General features: G+C 35.7%; 1 protein-coding gene across 3 annotated transcripts in view; it reads left to right on the plus strand.

The window, feature by feature from the left end:
* Positions 1–25,881, plus strand: part of LOC113051721 (low-density lipoprotein receptor-related protein 4-like) — an 84,904-nt gene that overhangs the window by 13,314 nt on the left and 45,709 nt on the right. For all 3 annotated transcript variants that reach the window (XM_026215706.1, XM_026215704.1, XM_026215705.1), the window contains exons 2-3: positions 20,961–21,107; positions 24,844–24,960. In XM_026215706.1, coding sequence (XP_026071491.1) covers positions 20,961–21,107; positions 24,844–24,960 — 264 coding nt within the window. The remainder of the gene's footprint in view (positions 1–20,960; positions 21,108–24,843; positions 24,961–25,881) is intronic.

Genomic DNA, 25,881 nt, shown 5'->3' on the forward strand with positions numbered 1-25,881 from the left:
TATATATTAGTATACACTTAAGTGGGCAATTAAGTTCTTCTATTAATTTATTTTATTATTTTTTGTATTATATACACTGTTTTAAGTGTCCTTGCTACAGTCTAAAGACGAATCTCAAATTTTGTCCGACAAACAAACCAGACAGGAGAGTAGAATCAAATCGGTTGACTTGAACTTAAAAGAAATGGTTTATATTTACATCTTTCTGTGGTTGAAACGAGATACCTTCTGATGTTCATTCATGTTAATTAAGAGAAAGAGATGATTGTCCTGCTTAAATGACGACACACCACATTAATGAGCAACAAAATAGTATTTATTGTTTGAATTTCTTAAAAATTACAAAATTTGAAAGCTGAGACTTTGTAGCATACCAAAAGTAAATCCTGCTCTTTCTTGTCTATCAGCGTGTTGTTACTTTCCTGTTTACTAGACACTAGAATAGTGTTACAAAATACACTTAAGATTTGAAGATCTTTAAAGCTTAAGTATGAACTGAATGTCATGTTTTCAGGAATTTATAGTAGTTGCCCTTGCATGTTAATTGGAACTAAATAAAACTGTATTAGTTTACATTTATATGAAATGCATAAAGTGGACTCTTAAGCACTCTTCGGTTAGCTGTGCTCCTACGCCTAGTGATAATATAGTTCCCAGTATTTATACGATTAAAAATGGTCTCTGTCTCATATAGCCTTGTTATTTGTACACGCTGTGACTATACAGATCACAACATGTAAATAGGAAAATGTTTGCATTATTTTGTCAATTATTGGGATTACTATGCTAACAGTATCCATTTACATCCAGTCTTTGTGCTAAGCTAGGCTAGCGGTGGGTGCGTCGAATAACACTTACAGAACGCACAGAAATGAAAAATGTATGGACTTATCTAACTCTGGGGGATACTGGGAATTTGCTAAAGTCACCAAAAGTCGGAGTGTTCCTTTAAGCTGGCATTAATTTTTTAGTTTTTAATCTTGAAGTATAGTTAATTAAAAAAATATAGGAGTAAATAGTAATGAAAATTAATATCATGTATATATTGGGTTTGGTTTATGGTTAGTTACATGTAATTATGCGTAATTTAGTGTTGTTAATATAGGCCTAGAAAATACATGTAACATGTTACAAGGACACTTAAATAAACTGTTACCAGATTTCGAAGTGCACTAAACATGCGCATTCAATACAGCATTTTTAAAATTATCTTTACAAGTGCAGTACAGATGATTTTTTTGTTGTTGTTAAAATTGAACAAAAATATGAACAAAATGTATTGCAACTTTAATGATGTTAGGTTGTTTTTGAATGCATCTAGTAATTATTGATTCATACATGACACCTTGGTTAAATGATATCCGCATTTAATTTGTTTTTGACTTGTGATCAAAATTTCTTACCGCACATAACTTCAATAGGATATCAGAACATTTATAATTAAGCAAAAAATTCATTTTATATCTTAAAAACAGATGAACACTGACATGAATATCTTCTTAAATACATCAGTGAAGATGAATTAAATGTTGTTATAGATTATAATTGGTGAAACGAATAGTTCAGACAATTAAAGTGCAGTTTTCAATACATAGCTGTTCCATTGTTGTTTATTTTTGGCATATAATTTGGTTTTGAACAACATGGCTTTAAGTACTAATATTGCAGATGTAGAAAGAGTCGTGCATTGCAAAAAATGTAAAATAAATAAAATAATATCATAAGAAAAAACTAATCTACATGCAGAACGGTAATAACAAGATCTGATTCGCTCAAAATTGTTAACATTGTATTATTACCATTTTATTAGGAAAAAAATTGCATACTACGACTAAGTTACACATACTACATATTAAGACTAAGAATACAAATACTTTAGTGGAGTATTTTTCTAATTTACTGAAGAATAAATGTTTGTTGAATTTACTTCACTACATTTAGATGATGTAATGAAGTAAAAGTCAGTAGAAAAGTTTCATTTTTTATTTACTAAAATAAAAATATCAAAGTAGTAAACAACCTAAAACTTAAGATTATTGGAGTGTGTTTTACAAGATAATAGTCTTTCATGTTTGATTCAATGTTATTTGCGGTTTCTTTTGTAATCCTTTGTGGGATTTACTAGCAATTTCCAAGTGAAATAAATCTTAAACTTTTAGTGTACAGTTTATTATTTGCGCTTTATTACTTTATATCTCTGGTGTATTTGTAGCAAAAATAATAAAATGTATAAACATTGTTTAATGTTGGGTTATAGTTTAGGGTAAAGTACAACTATGATTGAAGTGTGTTTGAGAGCCTGTTTTGTGACTGTTTACTCATTCGGTTATTACCTTGTGAGCCACTGGTAGAATTACTCTAACAATGTTGAGCGGCAAGCAATGAATAGAGTGCAGATGAGGGCCTTGTGTCAGGAGTCACATGATTTTTTTTAGAATAGCGCTAAGATCAAACAAATCCTTTGGATTCTACACAGTGAATCCATTCATAGGACTAAGTTCCAAGCATGCAAGATAAGACTTTAAAAAAAGAAAGAAGACCTCAATAGTGATAATGGGTAGATTGCCTTTGGCTTCCGTCCAGAGTCCCATGACTTTTCAATGTATTGTTGCATTATTTCTGACTATGAAGACTAGGTTTTGTATTCAGATTAGTTGTTGGTAGATGGTCAACAGTGTTATTTCAAAATGATCCCTGTGCTCAAAACATTCAGTTATTTCGTCGACTGCCTTGTGGAAAAAGTGCACATAATTCAATTGAAAAGGCACATGTAGTGTATTCAAATTGTAAAATTATATATATATAATTTACATGTTCATAATTATCTTTCTTAACTCACTTAAGTACACTTTTAAAAAGTGCACTTTTCAAATGTCAAATTAAGTAATACTTTAAAGAATTACTTATTTTGATGTGTTGACTAACATACTAAAGCACATGTAAAGTACTTGATTATCAGTTTAACCGTACTGTGTTATTCATCATTACTTTGAGTTAATATATTTTAAATGTACTAAATTGCAACTTCATTGCAGATGTTTAATTACAAATATATTTAAATTCACTACATACTGGCTTCAAAAGAAATGACAGTAAAGTAGAATTTAGTTTATTATAATCGATTGACCGTACATTCTGTAGTACTTTAACCATATTTCAAAGACAATACAGGTAATTATGAAATTACAAAGATTTTCTTAAATCCTACTTAAGGCTGCATGAAATAAGTTTAATTTTTTTCAACAAATTCCTTTTCCATTTAAAACCTTCAGAATTAATTAATTGAAATCATGACACCATACAGTTTAGTAACATTGTGTTAAAAGTTTAAGAAAAAAAATAATTTTTAGGATTTATTTTTCTTTTTCTTTATCAAATAAAATTTAATAAAATGAAATGTACCATGGAACAAAAAATGTAGATTATTCCTTAAAGTTCTATGAATGAATATACAAAAAAATTGTTATTATTATTATTAATATTATCAGCATCATTGAAACGTACATTCTACTGTACATAAATATATTTCTGTCACAATCAAGTTCAACCAAACTTTTCTTTTGATGAGTTGCCATACAGACCTTCGTTTGTGTGTGTGTGTGTGTGTGTGAGATATGAATTTCATGTGTTCATGTCATCATAAAGTGAGACAGCGGAGACTGAAAGAGTGTCACGCGTACTTCTGTATGTGTGTAGTAAACAAAACCATGTGTCTGTGCCATTCATCCACAACAACTTTTTTTATTGGTTTAATATTTGATATTGCACCATTCAATATCGTGATTTGATTTAAATATACTGGCCTACCTTTGATTTATTCATCCAAAATTGGACAGATTTAACAAATTGTGACATTCCGCATTACACACCCAAAATCTTATTTAAGTGACTGGATTCCACAGTTCTGTCTGTTTTCTGCATTGCATAAATCATAGGGCCTCATTTAAGCAGGTCAGAAAGCACACTCAAGTTAATCTAACTGTATTTTAAAATACATTTGAACTATAATACTTTTTTATTTAATTGCAATTAACATGAAGTGTCTAAAAACATTACTCTGTTCACACTTAAGTACTTTATTTTAAAGCTTATTTCTGTAAAAAAAAATGCCAAAGTGTACTGCTTCTTCCCAAGTATCGATACTATGGTCAAAGGCTTGTTTTCTCCTCTTGTTTGTTTAGAGGGAGTGTGTCACTGATGGTTTTCTCCCACAGGAGGTCAATCATTCACTTAAGCCATGTTCACTAATGGCGTCTGGACGTTTTTCAAAATGCCTCTCGGCATCCCGGTGGAGCTGATTAAACATGCCGCCGTTACTCTGATCATTTTTTCATGAGCAAGGCCGTGTCCAGACACGAAGAGGCTGTGGATGACAGGACATCATGGCAGATCTGGGTCATAGTGCTTATCTGGCAGAATTTGAAATGCGGCTCCCTGCTGGAGGAAGAACTTATTTGTATGTGGACGAGACCTTTTGCTGCTCTGTCCTTTTCTGTATTCCAGTCAAATGAAGGTGGGGGATTAATGTAGTCTGTCTCACACATCACAGCCTTTATATCCCGGTCAGTAGCCATCTGTTTCCATATGTCTGGAGCGATCTCTGAATGTACCCCCTGAACATTGGACACAGTCAATGAGGAAAGAAAAATCAGCACAGAATACAACTCCAACTTGCAAAAAAATATGAACTGTTATTTTGGTACAAAGGTGATACAAAGATACAAAATGTATATATATATATATTTGATATCTGTCATACTGTTTACGCTTTTATCATTTTTCTGATTTCATTGGTATTTTTATACTTTCAGATGTTACGTAACAGACTGTAAGTGATTTGAAAAATCCAGCATTTATCACCACATTAAAAAAAAGTTATGAGCTTTTGATTAAATGTGACATGGTTGAAAATAAATGAAACATTAAATGAAGTAAATGCATGGATTAATCATTCATTATCTGTAGCATGATTAATATAGTTATCATTCCATGCTGACTTCAATTAAATTGCAGCCTTTTGATATTTAATACTCTCACACAAGCCATATTAGGATTCTGATTTGATCTCCTCAATGCAAAAAGTTATCATAATATTAACAGTTAACGGGGCTAAAAATGCTATGGTAAAAGCCTGTTGATTGTTTTACAGTAAGTTTCCTTACTCTATACAGTGGGATAAAATTGTTAAAGATCTAATGAGACTTTTCAAAATGCTGTTAAATGAACTGTTTTCGGATGTCATCTTATTTATAATTAGTAAAAGAAAACGTAAATTGCCATTCCCAGAATTCCCTGTGAGGAACTTCACATTTGATGGATTTTCATTGAAATTAATGATTGTTTTAGATGTTGACCAATTGATTGGTTTTGCCGATTAATCGGCACCGATAACCAATGGTTAGACAGTCTGTTATTGCCAAAAACGGTTATCTGCCGCGGGTGTTAAGCAGTTATGCAGACTTGTATTAATCGTGATTTACTGAATGACTGTTGATATAATACAACGTAGTTAGCGATTGCATGTTTGTCTTTGTATCGGTTGCCTTACTTTGCCTCATCGCTGTCTTCTCATAAGGTTCCCAGCAGCTGTTTGGAGAGTCTGGTCAAATGCATGTTCCTTGAACCATTGCCTGATCTTCAGGTCTCTTGGGGGAACCCCTTCCCCCTTTTCTTTTCTCCGCTGACCCTCAGCTGTGCCCAGTCAATAGCCGTCAGTTCCTCAGGGACTCGCTCTCAGTTTTAGCACGTCCTGTCTAAAGGACGCACGGCCTGTCTCCTTTTGTTCTTCTGCAAATATGATCAGAGCTTTATTTCCTTTGCTCTTGTGTCTAGAGCAAATGACACATGCGCTGCTTGCAGGACTGTTGGTCTTTGACAGGTCTATCAATCAGGGGCCCCAAGAGCCTTCGCAAATACAGCTTCCATTCTGCTGTTTGAAAGTGTGTATCTCTGAGCCAGCAAGGGCCTTTTGTAGTTGTATGGCAGGTGGAAGTCAGTAAAAACTGATTGTGTAGTGTCTCAATACTGCTTTTTCTTTACTAAGCCATTCGCTGCTTGCAGGGAAAAAACTTACTTTTATTAAACTTACAAATCCAATTAAATATTATTTAATCTGTATGCAGAATCACATGAAATCTTTCAGTTGCAGTAATGCCAGTCACCATAGCCCACAGACTTTTCTACAGCACTGATGTGCTCTTCTCAGTGAGCATACGGTTTCAGTCATACTTGTCAAAATCACTGTTTCTGGACATTTAAATGTTTAAATGGGGAAAAGGGTGCATGAAAGCTGAACCCACAAAACCAAAATGTCTAATCTTCTAAAAAATCTTTCACTGACAATAGCAGTTGAACTCAAATGGACCTTATTATCCTTCTCCGGGGGCAGTTTATCTCTCTTGCCTTTCCACATTAGAGAGACACAGGAAGCAGGAGCTTGAGACGAATGATTGTAAAAAGCTTGGCTTGATTCATGAGTTCACAAACACACTGCAGAAACAAATCATATTCCTATAGGATTAGTTCAGCCAAAAATGACAGTTCTGTCCTTGTTATCATGTTGTTCTAAACCCATTTGACTTTCCTGTTCCTGTGAACCAAAAAAACTGAGGTTTAGGTCATATGCTTGCCATGCTTACTAATAAATGCTGGTAAAATTCATTCTGAGTGTTGTCATGATTGAAATACATATCCTTTTTTACCGCTTATGGTCAAGTATTGGCCTGGATGATGTTCAGGTCCATCCCTAGCTCAAACAGGTCAAAAATTGTTGCGACTAGGTGGTACTTTTTTCTTAAAGTTTGAGAACCATTGACCTAGAGGGTATTTTTTCCCATATTTAGGCTTAAACACTGCAAACAGAGCTGAAAGATGTGACGTCTGACCAAATATTCTCCGGTCTACTCGCAAAGGGAACCAACTTTTCCCTTATGACTGCGATCCATTGAGAGACTTGGGCTCCAGTGTTTTTTCTTTTCAGAGAACGAGCAATAATCACTTTACAGCCACTGTTTCATGCTGACAGGAACATGAACACAAAGATTTTGTGTAATCCTGGTGTCACTTTTCTGATTTCATCATCCTAACATGAAACCTTATCTTTTTGTGGCTTTTGAAAATGCGGTGACATTTTCATGAGAAGTAGCTCTGGGTTCATAAATCTGTTGTTTAGTGATTCGTGGTATTTGTGTGAGAAAACCTTTGTAGTTTAGGGTAAATTTTACATTGTTGATTCATCATCGCTCCTAGATGTTAAACTTCTTTTTTTGTGCATATGTGTGAGTGAAAAACCTTTCAGGGGTGTTGCTAAGCTGGTTTTGAGTCCTGTGGCGAACTGGCTTTGTTAGTGTTTTGGTGTGAGATCCAAGCATTTCCTACCTACAGCTTTCAATCAATCAGCCTCTTTCTCTTTGCTTCCTCTTTTTAGCCCTTTTCTGTGGCTCAGGTTTTCTGCAGGGTGGGGAGGTGGAGGGAAGCTGAAAAGACGGATAAGAAAGTGTGAGTTTCACAACTCTCTCCTACTTTTAACTGCAGCTCATTCTGCCTATGGTGCTTTTGTTGGGCCACTCGCACCCCTGCCGAGCATTGTGGGACAAACCCTCCCCAGTAAAGGCTTGTGGGAAAAGCTGTGGGTTCACTCATCAAGGCTGACAAAATCAAAAGGTCCCCAGGAATCTCCTTCACTCTGGAATGAGCAAGTAGTGAGTTTTACATGATAACTAATAGAAAACAGTTTTTTCCTTGTGAAAGCGGACAGGTAATGGAGATTTACCGCTGATTACTGAACCGCCTTTACTGACAAGATGCGCATTAAATATTGCATGCGATTTATCGTGCAGTCCTATCAGACAGATAGCTAGTGATTTTAGCTTTTAGGGCTCCGCGGTTAATCATAACTAAACCGGAATTGCGATTATCAAATCGTAAAGGTTGTGATTTAATTTAAGCAAATGTGTGCACTGTGAGTTTGAGAGTGAAGCGTGGCACTGTGTTCATTTAAACGTGAGCAGCTCATGATCCGAAAATAAAGTTCACTATTCAAAATAAAAGTTTATTTTAATGTTTGAAAATAAGGCAATAATAATAAATCATGAAGTGATGAAGAATCAAGAGCAAAATGAATTTACATGAACATTAACTAAAGGGAAGTTATTTTTATAGTTTAATTGCTCATTGAAGGTCAGCACCAAAAACAGAAAATAGAGTGAGATTGTTTATTTGTATTTTGCAGTTCAGTCTTTGTATTTCCTCGTGCATTTGTAGTAATTTTGTTGCTGAAAATGAACTGAGAATGTGAAAGATTTGGTGAAAATATTGATGTAGCAAGTTGATCTGGAAGTGTCACGAAGCTCGCAGACATGATGTTGACAGAGGATTCGATGACTAATGACTGTTTTCAAAGAGCATGAAGTTCTTCCCTAAAGTAATACTTTAGATTTCCTTTTTTCAACTGGAAAAAAATGCTGACTCTGCAGCTTTATTTCTTAACTTCAGTTGTGATCTTTAGTCAGGTTACATGCGCTCGGTTTAAAGCACGCCTGTCCTTGTTGAAGGAATTATTATGACAGATACTCTTCTGAGCAAACACCATCACCATACGAACAGCTGATAATTTGGGCTATTTAAAACACAGTCTGACTGTCCGCCTCCTGGTAATAACTGTCTTCTATTTTTCTCTCTGTGTGTCTCTCTCTCAGGAAGAAACATCTATCAGTCTGTGTTTATTAAAATAGTAGAGGTTGGTTGATTCCAGAGTCTAGTGTTTTTAATCAGTCACAGTTGAAGGGTGAATTTTGTGTACCACATGAACACTCGAGGTGACTTACACTCGTTGAACACTCGTTGGTGGCCAACTGTTATTGTGCTTTAGATGCACAGATAGTTACATTTTTGGTTTTTATTTTGTACTGTTCTGAATACGCACTTTCACATCACAGATGTTTAGGTATATAACAGAAGTAGGGCTGCACAATTAATCGAATTTCTAATCGCAATTACAATTATGATTGCCACAATTACGTAATCATTCAAAACAGCAATTAATTGTTCAAAGTCCACTTATGTTATTCTGTTTACTTAAGATGCGTTTTTTTTCTTTCTACGTTATCCTAAGGGTTTTTTCCCATTATTTTAATTTTCGTTTTAGTATAGCATTTATAATACCATTCATATTTTTACTTTTTCATTCTTTAAAGAAGAAACCAATCCGATGTATAGTTGACATTTGAGGCTTAATGCAACAGAAAAGCACAAAGTTTTCCATTTAGAGTGTTTTCAGCTTGTTTATTTTCATATAAAAATACGGCATGCAGTTGCATCAGTGGTATAAACATCATTCAGTGCAAATTGTGATAATCTTAATTAATAATCGCAATTACAGTTGCAAGGGAATAATCGCCCATTATGATTTTTGTCATAATTATGCAGCCCTACCCAGAAGACAAAATAGTAACTGATTTTACACGGATAACCCGGTTCAAATGTTTTCACACCCCTTTGTTCTTATCATGGTCTGTAGCTAGTCTGCATCTGTTTGCGTGTCTTTTGATGTTCTGCATCTGATTCAATGTTTTATGAAAACTCAATGGATATATCCTCCTTTTCACACTTTGGATAACTAAAGGACTATTACAAAAGGTGCAAACATCCATTAATGCATAAACATCAATGGCTGGATCCAAAATGTAGCTAGGAAGGATTTGTAGGACTCCTATATGGTCAACATACAGTATAAATGATAGTTTATTTTTTCTCGATATCGGTTAGAAATGCTAATGAAAGCTCTTTCTATTGTGCACTGAGAGAAAATGAAAAAGACGCTTTAGGTGGAAAGAAAATAGGCCTATTATATAGTGTCTCATTAAGAGTGGACAATGGCAATGACTGTTATGCCAGGCCTAGCTGGAGACTATGCTTCACGCTGCAGATGATGTTAGAAATGCTTAAAATGCGTTTGAAATACTGTGGGAACTCCACAAAGTAAGTTTATGTAAACACTGAGAAAGCTGTGGTGAAAATCAAGCTTTTAATGTTGTTTACATCTCTGTCCGGTGGTTTTGATGTGCTTGAAGACGAACCATGTGCAAATTCATCAGTCAATACCATTGTTAAGCATGTTCTTGTTAAAACTGCACTGAACCGAAGACAGGCTCAGAAATGTGCATTGAAACAGAGACTGTTTCCTACCGAAACCAGGGGCTTTACATATCATCATTATCATCATATTTCGAAGGTATGTGTCTGAAAAGATGAACGGGAAGATGGTTTGTGGAGCATTAGCATCAAAATATTAGCTGTTTGGTAGTGTAGTCGAGCCAAAGGCACTACGTTTTTTTCCTGAAACAAACACATTGATTCACTTCAGAAGGCCTTTATTATTATTTTGGGTGAACTTTCCCATTAAGCTGCTTTCTCCACAGACAGCTTTTATTTGCTTCATTAATTAGACCTTTTTGAAACACATGCACACTCTTCAAAATTCAATCTGTTATGAATCAGTACATTTTGTATATGAACTCAGCACTGGTGAAGGAAACTGGCTCACATTGGGACACTGATGACCAGCAACACGACTACATACTTGTGTCTTAAAAGATCACCACTGATTTTTATCACAATATGAGAAAAGTGTGCCGTTGAAAATTGCTGCAAATCACACAAATACCTCCTAGTCTTTGACTAAAGTCAAATGAACTTAATTGACAACTACTCCTTTTATTGTACTCCAATTTCACAAAATAATCTATTGGTTATCCAAGTTTAACTTTGAGCTTGGAAAATCTATCTGTTAGTAAATAACCGTGGGCTTTGCTGGGAGCGATGCACAGAAAATGTCCAGTTCATATATAATAAGGTCATTCAGGGTCCTGAGAACCCAGACATGTGTGCAACTTCACTCTCTGTCTGCTATTTCTTTTAATTTGTTTGTCTTTCACAAGACTGAGTCAGTGCTAGAGGTAATGCTGATGCTGGACATGGTGAATGTATTGAGCGAGGGAGAGAAACGGGAATTGTTGGGAGCACACCCATAGCAGGCAGCATTGTTCATCTGTGTCTTTTGAGGAAGACAGAAGCGTTCACACAGCGTGCTCTGATGTCCTGCTGGGCTGGCATGGGAAAACCTTCTCAGCGCTTGTCTTAAATTGAACCTGGATGATAATGCTGAGGAAAATAGCAAAGACACACACACATATATATCTTTCTATTATACCAGACTTTAAAAAAAAAACTGTGTTAGGGTTCAGTTTCGTTACATTTCCATTTAAGTCATTAATAAACATGATACATCACCCCAGGCTCATTTGAAATAAGCGACTCTGGCTACTGGTTTGTGAAACCTGAAATACTGGTACGTTTGCTGCACTTTAAGTAAACCATTAAATCCCCCCCCATTGCTGGGGCGTGTTTACTTAAAGCAGTCCAGTGTCATGAAACAACTTGCTTTTGCCTATATTTTTACTACATATTACATGTTTCATGGCAGTTTCACAGTAAAAATGTCCACTCCATGCCACTAAAAGCATAGTCAGTTTTCTCCAAAACTGTTATGTTTTTGTATAACTTTATGTACATATTGCGTATAATGTGTACTGTTAACTGTAAGTATGTCTAATAGTACACTGTGTGTACTGACTATATATATGTATGTATATACATATTGCACATTTTCACCTGTTGAAGTCTGTATGGTTATATGTTAATTGTTTCTGCAACTTCTGGAGCAAGCTCCCAAGAATTTCACTCACCAAAGCACATGTGCTGTGATGAGGTGACAGGAAAAATGACTAGACTTGAACAATCTCATGATAGCTCAGAAATGTACGGTCAAGTGATTAGTGTTTAAAGGTTAAAGAGTAGGTTACACTGTCAAGGTCCGGAAAAGTATGAAAGACTTTGTCAGAATAGCCATCAGTGGTTCAACCGTAACATTGTCAAGAGATGTTCAGCTCATATTCTCCAAAATGATGCTATAGTGAGGTGGAGAGACACAGAGGAGATTAATTGTTGAATAAAGTTGTTATTTTTGCTTTCTTCACATACAAAAAGTATTCTCATCTCTTCGTAATGTTGCATTTGAACCACTGATGGCAGATGGATTATTCTGAAGATGTCTTTTATTATTGTATTGTATTATTATAAATTTTGTTCCGAAGATATATTTCGGGGTGGAGTTACGCCTGTTTAACACTGCAAGCGTGAGCGTAACTACAGCGTCACTGCAGCTGTATAGTTATAATACAGTTATAAATTTATATAGTACAGTTATAAACTTGAGTGTTTTGAGGTCTCGAAAGTTTGTTAACATGGGGATTTGCGTGTAAATGGTAAACAACAAAAACTGCTCCTATCATGTTTCAGTCATACTCAAATGTAGAACTTTTTTGTGTAATATAACATTGTGCAAGAAAAAGTACAAAAAAAAATATTATTAATAATTGATAATCTGCCTACATTACGAAAGGCTGTAGCTATTTATGTCGCTCAAAAGATAATTTTTTGAGGCAATTTCTGTGCAATGCATGAATTGATAAGACGATTGAATGTAAACCACTTTGGGTAAGAGTGTCTTTTAAATGAATCTAAAAAATAAAAATGTATTGATGTTAAACTTTGTATAATTGGCATCATGTTACGATAATAAGATTTCAATATAGTGATAGTACCCATATCGGTAACAAGTTAAAATCAATTGTATTATCTTACCTGTTTTTACTGTATTTTACTTTTTTATTTAATTTGTATTGAATTTTTACATATATATATATATATATATATATATATATATATATATATATATATATATATATATATATATATATATATAATAAGCTATATTAATATTTTTTTGTTTTGTATTGTGGATATTTGTAGCAGCCCATAGAATCATATGGTGAGATAGCTACATATCGTTGATCATTGGAGAAGATGCTTGTATGTTATAGTTTACTATTAAAGATCTGCCATACTTGTGTTTGGCTCTCTGAAACTTCTGCCCTTTCATTTTGTAGGTTTAAATATGGTAATCATGTAAATGTTAGAGATTTCCGGATACAAATAACAGAGGTGGAAGGATAGATTTCTTGAAAACACCGTTCCAGTCTATCAGAACAGAGAGAGGAGCTATAATTTAACCGAAACAAAAGTGTCTTTGTAAGATGAGTCATGACCACAAGGAAACAAGCGATGCTTGAAGAAACCACTGCTGCTTCTTCCTTAAGGACAGGATGTTGGCGACTGCCGTCAAATGTCGTCTGTTTGAGCCCATCTGTGATTTTTCAGAGAAATGTATGCATGATATCTATCTTTCATACATGTGAAAGACGATGTGTCTAGATACAGGAAAACAGCTTCCAAATCTTGTTTTCCTTTCATCAGACACATCGAAACTTCTCAATCTCATTAAACTTCCCCTTTGTATGTGCGTCACTAAATCTCTGACCTTTTTGTTCGTTTACCTTTCGTCTATCGGCTTTTCATTTCTGATATGAAACAAAGTCTCAGCTTTCAAATTCTGTCAATTTTATTCTGAAATTAAAAATGTTTTTTTTTTTTTGGATGCACACATGATTCTGTCATTAAAACTGTATTATTATAAAGTTATTATCAAAATCTTATGTGCAATTTAAATGATTTTAGACAAATCATTTTTAAGTATTTAATTTTGGGGCTCTCGACAGGATTCTCTGAATGTTTTTCAGCCTCAGTTTAGAGAGATGTTTTTTCCCTTGCGAAAAATATACTTTACATTACAACTCCAAATTAATTGGTGTTGAATGAAATTGACATTGTAGTTGATTGAATCAAGAGTTCATTAATCGAAATCAAATATTTAAGAAGATATTACAGACACTTGATTTCAAGTTTTTTTTTTTTTTTTTTTTTTTTGGTATTTTCTTGGCCCTATTTCAGATAAACACACCCATAAACTGCTTGTTAAAATCAACACACTACAAACTACTGTTGGTCTCTTTGAATCAGTCTAAGTGTCAGAATAAGCTGCAAAACGAACCAAACTTCATGTCGATATTGTAGGTTATCCAGATAAGCTACTTAAACCTCAAGATAAAAAGTGTCACTGGAATTGTTTAGTCATTACATCTGCTTAGATCAGCTTGATCCAGAGATTGCTCTGTGTGTGTGTGTGTGTGTGTGTGTGTGTGTGTGTGTGTGTGTGTGTGTGTGTGTGTGAAGGGATTGCTGATGCATGCGTCCTGTGAAAATCTCTCTGTGTGGCCTCACTTTCACACTGGTGTATTTCTGAGCTGGTAGTTCAGACAATGTAGAGCATATAGCAGCGACTGCCAAACACAAACATGGCATAGTAAAACCATCAGAGGAATGTGGCAAACACTGAGCGATAGTAAAGAGCGTTCAGATGAGATGCAATGTAATTCATCTCAATGATCATTATTTATTATCATGATATGCAGCAGTATTCGTAATCTAGAGATCACCTACTCAAAACTTGCACATAAACGTGGACTATTCTAAGAGGGGTTTGGTGTGATATGATACTGAGGAAATCCTGTGAAGAACAATGACAGTTTCTCTCCTACTGCCAACATTTTGTTTTGTGTGAACAGATATGAGGGTCTTTTTGTAAGCAAATTCCTGTTGTGTCTGAACACACAAGCGGATTCCTTATTTGGCACAAATGCTGCCGGAGTTAAAGTGAGAGAACAAAAAGATTTGATGGGTTTTATCAGCGAAGATCATATGCACACATGCCATGCAGGAGAATTTACTCATCCTCCGGTCATCCAATGACTTCATCCGATTTGAAGAAATGTAGCTTTGCATTACTTGCTCATCATTGGATCCTCTGCACTGAATGGGTGCCGTCAGAACGAGAGTCCAAACAGCAGATAAAAACATCACAATAATCCACAATTTCATTTAATGTCAGTTAATGTCTGGTAAAGAGGAAAGCTGTGTGTTTGTGAGAAATCCATCATTACGATGTTTTTAACTTCAAACCCTTGCCTCCAGCTAGAATACGAGTCATTAATCCATAATAACACGTTCATTTGAAATACTTAATCTCCTGTTGTGTCTTGCATCAGAATCCACCCACATATTTGTTAAGAGCTGTTTTGGCTTGTAAACAGTGCTTGATCGGTGTCTAATTCTCTCCTGAAGGAAGCGCTGTTATGGATTATGAACTCTTAATGACCGTTTTGTTTCATACAAACATACAGCATTCTTCTTCATGAGACTGTAACTGATGGACTGGAGTGGTGTGGATTATTATGATGTTTTAATCCATTGCAAAGCTGCAACTCTCCAAATCTGATGAAGAAACAAACTCCTCTCTATCTGGGATGGCCTAAAAGCTGGCATGAAATCTCTTTTCTAAATGCATTGTTTCTTATTGTGAACTGTTCAACCATGTATATTCATAATTTATTATTGGCCTTGTAGTTTTTGTTTAAAATGTAATAACTGGGTCATCTAATGAAGCACCAGGCTTTCTCTAACTTTGCTCCAATCATTTATTCTGTCTGCAAACTTACATTCAGATCAGTATAGTTCAGATTCAAACTGCGGTTGTGATTTTGGAGGTTGAGTAAGTTTAACTCCTTTTCTCTCTATCTTTCTTTCTCTTTTACATTCATGACACTGTTAAACTTCCCCGTCCCATTCCTTCAGCCCACTGACTCTCAACCCTGCCTCAAATGTAGGCTACAACAGCCAAGTTCATTTAAAAATGGCTGACTGCGATGGAAAAGCACCGACACTCAACGACAAGTCCTTGCTTTTGCTTTTCCAGACCTTTTTTTAACCTTCTAAATACATCATCATAATTTCCCACTTTACTATGCCTCCATCATTCAAAGCTCAAACTCAGCACTTGGCATCTGCAATAGGATACCCTTGTTTTAAATCGCAGACAAATGTCTATTTCCATTTTTCTCTAGGGTCTATAAAAAGGGGTTTATGTTACAGTTGTTGAGCGTTGATATTTTAAACGTAGTGAGCCCAAAGCCATTGTACAAAACAGTTCAGGTTATCTTTTCCCAGACTTTTAAGAAACTACTGCACATCCTTTTCAGTTCAGAGAGAATGGAAAGTTAAGTTAAATAAAAAAATGTATAAAGCGGTGAATTGGTCAGATAACCAAGTCACAGCACTGCTGAGCTCTTGTAAGCTATCTTTTCATACGCTTTGAAGGATTTTTAGATGTAAACCCTTTGTTTTGCTGCTGAAAGAGTGGCTCACATCGATACGGCCGCAGCTGCGTCTTCATTCTGCGTTGGAGGGGTTAAGCTCGAATGTCTGACAGCTTTCTGGAAAGACATGTTGATATATCTTTGTGGTTGAGGGGTAATTTCACGGGATAGAAATTAGAGAGAATGATAGTTGCACATGCACACACAGTGAGGTATTGGCATTTTTTTTTGTTTACAATGTCTGTAACTGAGAGCAAGCGTAGCCACAGGGGGGAAGAGGAGGAGAGATCCCAGATGTGAGGGGTTTTGAGCAAATGGAAGGGGTGGAATGAAGATGGAAAGCTGGAAAATGAAAAGATCGGCTCTTGGAGCTCTTTTATTGTGTGAGTGATCTCCCTTAATTGGTCTCTTAAGCTTTAGCGTATTTATCTGCTTTCAGCAAAAATACGGAAATGAATAAGTGACTTGGATGGATATGTGGGTGCACATTTGCACAGCTTGATCTCTTTCTATTTCCACTTTGATATCCTCATCAGTATGCCACCTTCACCAGATTACAATGGTGCAACTGGATGCTAAACACAAGCGTAACGTAATAATGTGGAGAAATCCAAAATCCCCATCAGTACTAGTCATATCTTGCCAATCGGTGTCCTAGTCTGCATCGCAGCATTCTGCTTTCATGCATACGCAAGCATTTAGTGGGTTTCATCTCAGATTGCACAAAGAATTTCATGCCTCTTATACTTTAATACAAGTTCTAGCGTGAAATAAACATGATTGAACATCAGAAGGTATGTTGAAAGATGTAATACAACTTACCGAAATGTATCATGTCTCATGAAATCGCTCAATCAGTGTTTCAACTACAGACAGACGCCAATAAAATAGCTTTTGAGTGAGTTCACAGCTGTTAAGTTGGATATTAAATGATATGCATATTCTAACAAATCTGACATGACGATTATGTGCAGTTGAGTTGCAAACAGACATTTCAGTTATTGAGTATAATATATCATAGATAGCAGTTGAATATTACATTTTGAGCCCCTGTTGTAATTGCAACCTCTAATAATAATTTAATAATCTAATAATATAATTATTTCCTTAAAAGAATAGTTCACTCGAAACTGAAAATACTATCATTAATTACTCACCCTCATGTCGGTCCAAACGTATAAGACCTTCAGTGATCTTAAGCAAACAAATTAGGATATTTTTAATGAAATCCGAGAGCTTTCTGACCCTCCAGTGACAGCAACGCAACTACCACGTTGTTTGTTTGTAGTTTTTATTTGTTTTCAGAATGCAAAAATTTTCGTTTGCTATATTCAAAGTATTCTGAAGCCGTTTCATAGTTTAATCTTAGGTACGGATGAATATTTAAATTATAAAATTCAAATAGAAGTCAATCTCCGTGAAGCATTTAAACCACACATCTTCTGCGGTTACAACGGTCAATACGATGAAACTCTGTCCAAGATTATTAAAATTGATTTGTAGATAAAGATCAGTGTTTTTGCATAAAAGTACTTTATCTTATCTTTTCTTATCTTTAATAAACTTATGTTCTGTAGCACAGATATAATACACTACGCATCAAAGTTTCTTCCCTTTGTGCTTTGAAATTTTTTTTGCTTCAAGCATATCACTCTGTGCATGAGATGCGCATAACTGCATCATAATACTTTTGCGCACTTACAGATTATTAAGTTTATTATTGATTAGCCTTTCTTGTTCTGTCCTATCTATCATATGTTGCTCCCTCGTTACTGTGCAATACATTCAAAATAAATGTCTTAATTAGTTATACATAAATTTTTCTTGAATGCATTTAATAATACAAAGAGCAATGTGCAACGTTTTACCTGATTTCGGCCTACACTTATTTACTTTTTTTTTTTTCAATGTTTACATTTTATACAATTATGCACTCATAATTTTTCCAGTGTAACTTTTGCTGCTGAATTATCCACTAATATATAATTATAATAGTATTTTTGTCATAGATTTATTTTTCATTAGATTATATTTTTTTTATTTGTTACTTTTCTTAATGTAGTTGTCTATATTTAGTAGATTGTGTGAAATAAAATAAAAATAAAAAAAATGTTTACCTCAGCTGAGTGGCAAACATCAGGTCTGTCTAGCAATGTTTTTTGTTTTTCTCATTTAAAATAATAAAACCTAACAATTGTCTTTTTGTAAAAATGTTGCAATTTAAAGTCTGCTCCAGAGATCTTTAAAATATGCCGAAAATGACATCTCTACAAGTGCCCGGATATGTTTTGAGACTATATTTAAATGTGATCTCTGACATTGTTTGCTTTGCTAACAGTGTTTTTGACTTGAAGCCGAAATGGCAAGTCTTTAAAGCGTACATGATGAATGTCTTGCTCCATTTAGTGACTAAACATGGCATATATAACTTGATCTCCCGCAAGAGAAGGGCTGTAATTATTCCTGCTTGCCAAAAACGAGCACAGAACCATGTGGCGCTGAGCTTCAACTTCAAGTCTACTTGATTCCTCACTTTTTCATTCGGTCACTCTCTTAAAATCCTGCCCAGAGCTGCTCACACCACGAGATAAAGCAGAGAGGAACAAATAGATGCAAATGTTTTGAAATTAAGCCAAGCACATCAAGTCTTTCTCATGAAACATACATGATGAAGCACGGACTTGAAAGAACGGCGGTGGGCTGGAATAGTTATTAATAGACTTTTCCGCTTTCTTAAATTATGAGTTCAGAAGAAATGGCAAGGGTTGAAGTTTTCTAACACCATTTTGTGGTGAGATGTTCTTTTGTTTGGAACAAGCTGGGTGAACTAGCATTGAATTTAATGTTTATCTGGTCAAGGGTCATCTTTATTTGTTTAACAATTTGTGTGATTTTTGGGAACTTAAGCCAATGGTGATTCTCACAAACATTCTTTGCATTTCTCTCGAAAGAAGCATGCAATCAGTCATTAGAAGTGTATTATAATCTGGGGCCAGATTCACAAAACATTCTTTAGAAATTAATTTTTAACTGCCATTTTTTTTCTTTGCTTGTTTTTTAACTTAAGACAAAAGTTAAGAATATTTTGTATTCCCAAAAATCCATTTTTTAGAATATTCATATATTTTTTTTCTTAAGATTTTTCATAAGACTAAACCTAAGAAGAATTCAAATTCTTGAAAAAGAATATTCTTAAAAATCATCGTAAATAACTTTTTAAAATTTAGGTCAGCCCCAGTCTTCAATTCCAAACAGGAAGAATTATTTAATTTGAGTTATTTCACATTTATTGTAATATTTAACCATTACAACAACAGCTACATATAATACATAGGAGGACTAGGGATGTGCACATGTTTTCTGAAGAGACAGCAATGACTGTTAATGTAAACATGATCGGTCATGATCAGCCTGTGTGTGACGTTACTTTTTGCTGACTTCAAAGATTTAATTGAACGCTTTTAATTTAAACTTATAAATACAACATCATCTTTGGCAGTATTCAGTGCATATGAATGCAAAGGACACATTCGCTGTAGAAGCCCCAGACACACATACCGGAAACAAACATAGTGTGCGTGCTTATGATTTTTAGGTTAATCTGCAGGAAATGCAAAAAAGACAATAGTGTGAGTTTATCAGTGTGTCATGTATTCATTCAGATAACTGAAAGAATAAAAAAAAATGTTCTTAAGAATATATTACAGGACTTAAGAATTTCTCAAGAGTTGCACTTAAGAACATTCTTATAAACTTTGTGGAATTTATCTTAAGAGATTTCTTAATTTATTTCTTAAGAAGATTTTCGTGAATCCGACCCCTGCTGTTTGTGGCTAGTGACATGGTTTGAACTTCAGATCCCAGACTGAGTGGGAAGAGGGAAAAGGGAAAAATTGGAGGGAAAAGAAATTGTTTTTGTAGGAAATTGTTGTTGTTATTATTTGTTTGCACCTTTGTTGAAATGCAGGCTGTGGATGCATTACAGTGCCGTTATCAGAGCATGTGTTAGAATATATCTGTACAGACTTTCAGCCAACCAATTTTAGAATAAATTTAACAACATGAACTAACATGACACAACATATTTTATACATTAATTTTAAAATTAATGAATGCTTAATAATTGCGATAATAGTTCCTCAAGGCGCAGTACTTGGACCACTTCTCTTCTCCATCTACATTTCAGCCTGTCTGAGTGACATTTCTAGCTGGATGAATGACCATTACCTTCAGCTTAACCTTACAAAGACAGAACTCCTGGTGATTCCAGCTAACCCATTGCTTCATCACAACTTGGATTTGGAATTACAGCTGGATTTGTCAACCATTATTCCTTCGAGGACAACCAGAAACCTAGGAGTTGTGATGGATCATCAGTTAAGCTTCACAGACCACATTGCTTCCCAATCTCAATTCGTACAACTGAGTCTCATTTTCAAGAAACATCTAAAGATTCATATTTTTCGCCAGCACTTATGCAACTAATACTAGCAATTTTCCTCCTTGTCTTTCATTTAAAAAAAAAAACCTGGCTATGCGTTCTGTACTACACTAACTGAGACTTGTCATGGCACTTGTGAGTCGCTTTGGATAAAAGCGTCTGCTAAATGTAAATGTAAATCGTGAAACAGTGATTATTCCTCAGACTAACGAAATCTATAATCGTTGCATCCCTAAACTAGTTTGTTATATTTTAAAATGTTCATTATCGGATTACAGTTACTTTTCTATGGATTACATATTATTCATGAAATAGCTGACCTGATATGTTTGTGTTTGTGTGTTTTGTAGGTGTTTTAGGTGCTGCCGAATGCTCGTGTGGAAGAAATCACTTCACATGTGCGGTCAGTGCGTTTGGTGAGTGCACGTGTATCCCGGCGCAGTGGCAGTGTGATGGTGACAATGACTGCGGAGATCACAGCGATGAAGATGGATGCAGTGAGTCTCTAAACACATACCTTCATGAATGTAGTTGCATCATACTGATGCACAAACTATTTGTTCACTCATTCTAAGATGATTTGTTTGCTGGAGTACCCTTTTTTCAATTAATGCAGTGTTGAGCACGTTTCACATGCATTTTCCATTGTTAAACAGGTTCTCTGTTGAAACATTTGGAAATCTCTCTCAAGAGCTGTAGAGTTTTTGGGGTTTTCACACTCCATAAAACAGTAACATGATTCTCGGACATAATGCAGTTGCAGCACAGCTTTGTTTAACATGTATATGCAATTCTTGCGATAATTTTCAGATTTGGCCGATTTTAGCATACTTTAGTGTACTTTAAAAAAATTATCTATTTATGTTTTAATTTCAATTAGAGGGTTTTTTAATTGCTTTTTGTAGATTTCTTCTTTCTTTTTTTAATTTTTTTGACTTAAGTACATCTTTGTGAAATTTCATAATTACTTAAATGTCCTTTGGAATCAGCTTCCAGAAGAGATCAGATGTGCTAAAACACTAGTCACATTTAAATCTAGACTCAAAACCCATCTGTTTAGCTGTGCATTTATTGAATGAGCACTGCGCAATGTCCGAACTGATTACACTATATTTTCACTGTTTTTTTTTTTATTTTTTTATGTAAAATCATTTTCGAACTGTTTTTAAATGTTTTAATCATTTAAAAAGTTGTTTTATTTTTGTTATTTTTCTTCATGATTATTTTACTTTCTTTTATGTAAAGCACTTTGAATTACCATTGTGTACGAAATGTGCTATATAAATCGCCTTGCCTTGCCTTATATTGTAGTATCTGCAAAGAAAACTATTCTTTTATTTTTGCACAAAGTGCACAATCAATAAAATGTATATATTTTATTTTATTATATTTTTCATATGTTAATGTTATTCCTATTGAAACTTGTCATTTAAAAATATTTGAAATTATACATTTCAAATACATTATAATCAAGTACTTTACAGTCAACACACCGATTTAAGTGTATTAAAATAATGATCATTAAAACAATGATTTAAAAAGTAAAACTTAATTTGACATTATTACAAAGTGCAATTTTTAAGTGTGCTAAAGTGACTTAAAGAGACACTTTCATGGCTTAAACTTAATATTATTATTTTATTTTTTGTATATACTTTTAATATTTGAAGTACACTACAAGTTCACATTCAGGACAATAAAGCACTCCTCTCCTTTTCACAAGGAATTGTTGACCTGAATTCACAGTGTTGTGTAAAAGGGGTTCAGGAATTTCCTGGCTGTGCATCAGGAGATTCAGGATGCCTCCGACATCAATCTACAGTGACACAATCTTTTTTGCCTCACAAAGGGCTCCTGACGGGACTGTATGACCCTGTGGAGGGTGATTATGCTCAGCTGAGCGTATCCTCACCTACAGGGCCATACAGAAGACACTCAATCCAGGAGGTGCAGAACAAGCACCAGGAAGATCACCCTCGTCGCCACCCTAACAATGGCCTTTTCTCAATTCTCCGATCAAGTAAACTCTAGCGTAGCCTGGGGACACAGAAAGACTCAGGAGGAGTTTCTTTCTCCAAACTTCCATAAATTCTTACAATCCATTAAAGTGTACAAAAAAAGAAATTGCAAAGTGGAAGCAGCTGCATTTGTATGGAACGAATTCCCAGTATGGGTCACCAAACTTGGCTGTATGTCATGTCGTCACTTTCAGTTTTTACATAAACAAGGTCTTATCTTTTCACGCAATATTTGCAATTAACAACGCTAGTGTTAAAAACGCTACAATCTAACTGGATAGCCTGACAAAAACATTAAAATGCAGAGACACTGTAACACTACACAAGGAGTTAAGGAGCCAGGAACGAGGAATTCACAAAATAAGTCTTTAATAATCCATGGAAACGAATGGGATACGAAGCACATGGAAGACATCCAAGAACCAACAAAAAAGGACTAGAGCTTATAAAGATAGGATAATTGGAGAACACAGGTGCATAGAATAACTAATTAACAGGGACACTAAATGCATGTGGAAGGAAAATGCACTAAAATGAGTCCAGGGGCGTGACATTACTCCCCACTCCTGGAAGGTGTGTCCTCGCTCCTTAGGAACAATATGGGGAGGGGAGTGGTCGGGAATTAGGGAGGATGCTCAGGAGGAGGAGGACCAATATCCGGGAGGGGGCTGGCAGAAAAGGTCCAGGGAGGAGATGATGGAGGGAGGATACAGAAGGAGCTTAGAACAGGAGGAGTTCAGCGGTGACGTCGACCCATGATGGAGCTGACGGAGGGAGGGAGCCATGGAGGAGGAATGGCTGCCAGCTCCAGGGGGCTGACCACCAACGGTGGTGGAGTGGGTGGAGGAGAAGCCTGAGGTGGAGACAGAGAGCCAATGAGCCATGGTGGAGCCGAGGGCTCTGGCGACCAAGGTGGAGGCAAAGATCCGGAGAACTGCGGCGGAGCTGGAGCAAGAGGAAGGAGCCCAATGGAGCCGGTAGGATGGAGTGACGCGGTGCAGCCGGAGGAAAGAAGTCCAGAGGTGATGGTGGAGGAGCAGAGGTGGTGCTGCTGGCTCTATAGGCCGGGCAAGTGTCCTGGCCTCGGAGGCTGGAGGTGGAGGTGAAGGAGACTTCGAACAAGGTGACGCAGGAGAATGGTGGTACCACAGGGCCCACAACACCAAAATGGTGGGCTTAGGGCGAGCAGAGGGGCTGCCTGATGACAGCGGTGGAGGAGCCTGTAGCGGGTGGGAGGGTGGTCATATTTGATGAGCGGGCACTGGAGGAATTGAAGCCCCCTCAGGGCTGGACAAGGGAACCAAGGACAAAGGAGGGCTGGACCCAGTAGAGTCAGTTGCTAGTACCCAGTGGAGTCTGGTATGGGCTCAAACGATTTCTCCCACTGCTTCAGCAGGAGGAGGATGTATTTCGGGCAAAGGGCGGGATCCATTGGACACAACGGAAAGAAAAACACTGGGGAAAAACAGAGGGGAAATAAGCAGTAAACGGTTTAGGTTGGTTCTTCTGTCACACTATACAAAGAGTCAAATAATGAGGAGACAAGGAATTCACAAACTTTGATAATCCAAATGGGAAACATAGAGCACAAGGAAGACATACAAGAACAGACAAACTGAAAGGATTAAGGCTTATAAAGATAGGATAATTGGGGAAACACAGGTGTATAGAATAACTCATTAACAGGGACACAGAACACATGTGGAGGGAAAACCCAATATAATAAGTCCAGGGGCGTAACCGACACTTACATCCTCAACGCATCTCTTGCACCACTGATAAGGCTGCCTCCTTAACAAACACTTAAAATTAGAATGCTTTCAAATAATTTTTACTTTCAATTCGACAAATATGAGAAAAAAAAAATTATAATTGATAGACCTACTATTAAGCGGATCAGCCTGTGTTGTTAGTTTTTACCGGTTGTTATAGAGGGATATCAGACCTCGAAATGTCACGACTGACCAATCAGAATCAAGTATTCCACAGAGGCAAGGAATTATACACTATATTACGTAGCATTATATTTTATCCTATAACAATGCAGACTACTATTCTCATCTTTATAATAATTATTATAAATATTAGTAGGTTTTTATAATAATAATAAAACATAGCATTAAAATAATTGCATTATTTTATTTATCATTCAAAATGTCAAAAGTTGTCTTTTATTTATTTGGTTAACTGGTTTTGCTTTCCTCCATTCCTTCAGTATTGCCCACATGCTCAACATTGGACTTTCACTGCGATAACGGTAAATGCATCCGGCGCTCGTGGTTATGTGATGGAGACAACGACTGTGAGGATGACTCCGATGAACAAGACTGTCGTGAGTAAACTTGTGCATTTATTTTGTCTTGTATCTTAGATATGAAAAACATGTTTGTTTGTTTTGTTGTCTCTTTCTGATGTGCTGAACAGCAATTCTCTTTCACATTGTGAACACGTTTAATATACATGCATGTTTAAGAATAGTGTTTTCATGTAGCTAGTCCAAGAGCAGGAAATCACAAGAAAAAATAAATTTAGTCACGAAAGGAAACCATCTGACAAACGCTTGTTCTTGTCCATACAATGGCAGTAGATAGTAACCATCTTTTCAAGCTACAAAATTATGTTTAAGACTCGTGCTGTATGTTCTAGTGCTCTGAAAGCATTCGATGGGGTTTGGTAAGAAACAAACTGATATGATATATATTATTTAGTGGAAAATCTTGACCTCAGAAGTTGCCATCGTGTCTACATTGATGAGTGCATGAGAACAGCAGCTCTATCATAAAATAATTATGCTATAATTATTTTATGACACCTTCCTCATTGGTTTGCTCAAGGACGGTCATTATTGACTGACACTTTGACAACAAAAAGCAGGAGATGCAAGCATGTATCTCAAATCCAGTACATTTGTTATTAAGTGGCATGTATTATTAATGTACCCTTAAACGGATAGTTCACCCAAAAAATGAAAAAAAAATGTGTTATCATTTACTCACCCTCCACAACAAAATAAGATTTTTGGAGAATGTTGGTTACCAAACAGTTATTGGTAGTCATTGACTAAACTATCACCAAATATTTGATTCAATCTTATGGTCAACCTGTTTTCTCATTGATTTCTCCTTGGCCTCATTGATCTGAGCTTGTGCACTTCAATGTTTGAGTCAAAAAGCTTTATTTGTGGGTATGTTTTGGCAGTATTCACTCAAAAACTGAGGAGTTCATGTCAATGAGACCATCAGTAGGGTCAGTC

Source organism: Carassius auratus, chromosome 32 (genome assembly GCF_003368295.1).
Source record: "Carassius auratus strain Wakin chromosome 32, ASM336829v1, whole genome shotgun sequence".
Taxonomy (NCBI): domain Eukaryota; kingdom Metazoa; phylum Chordata; class Actinopteri; order Cypriniformes; family Cyprinidae; genus Carassius; species Carassius auratus.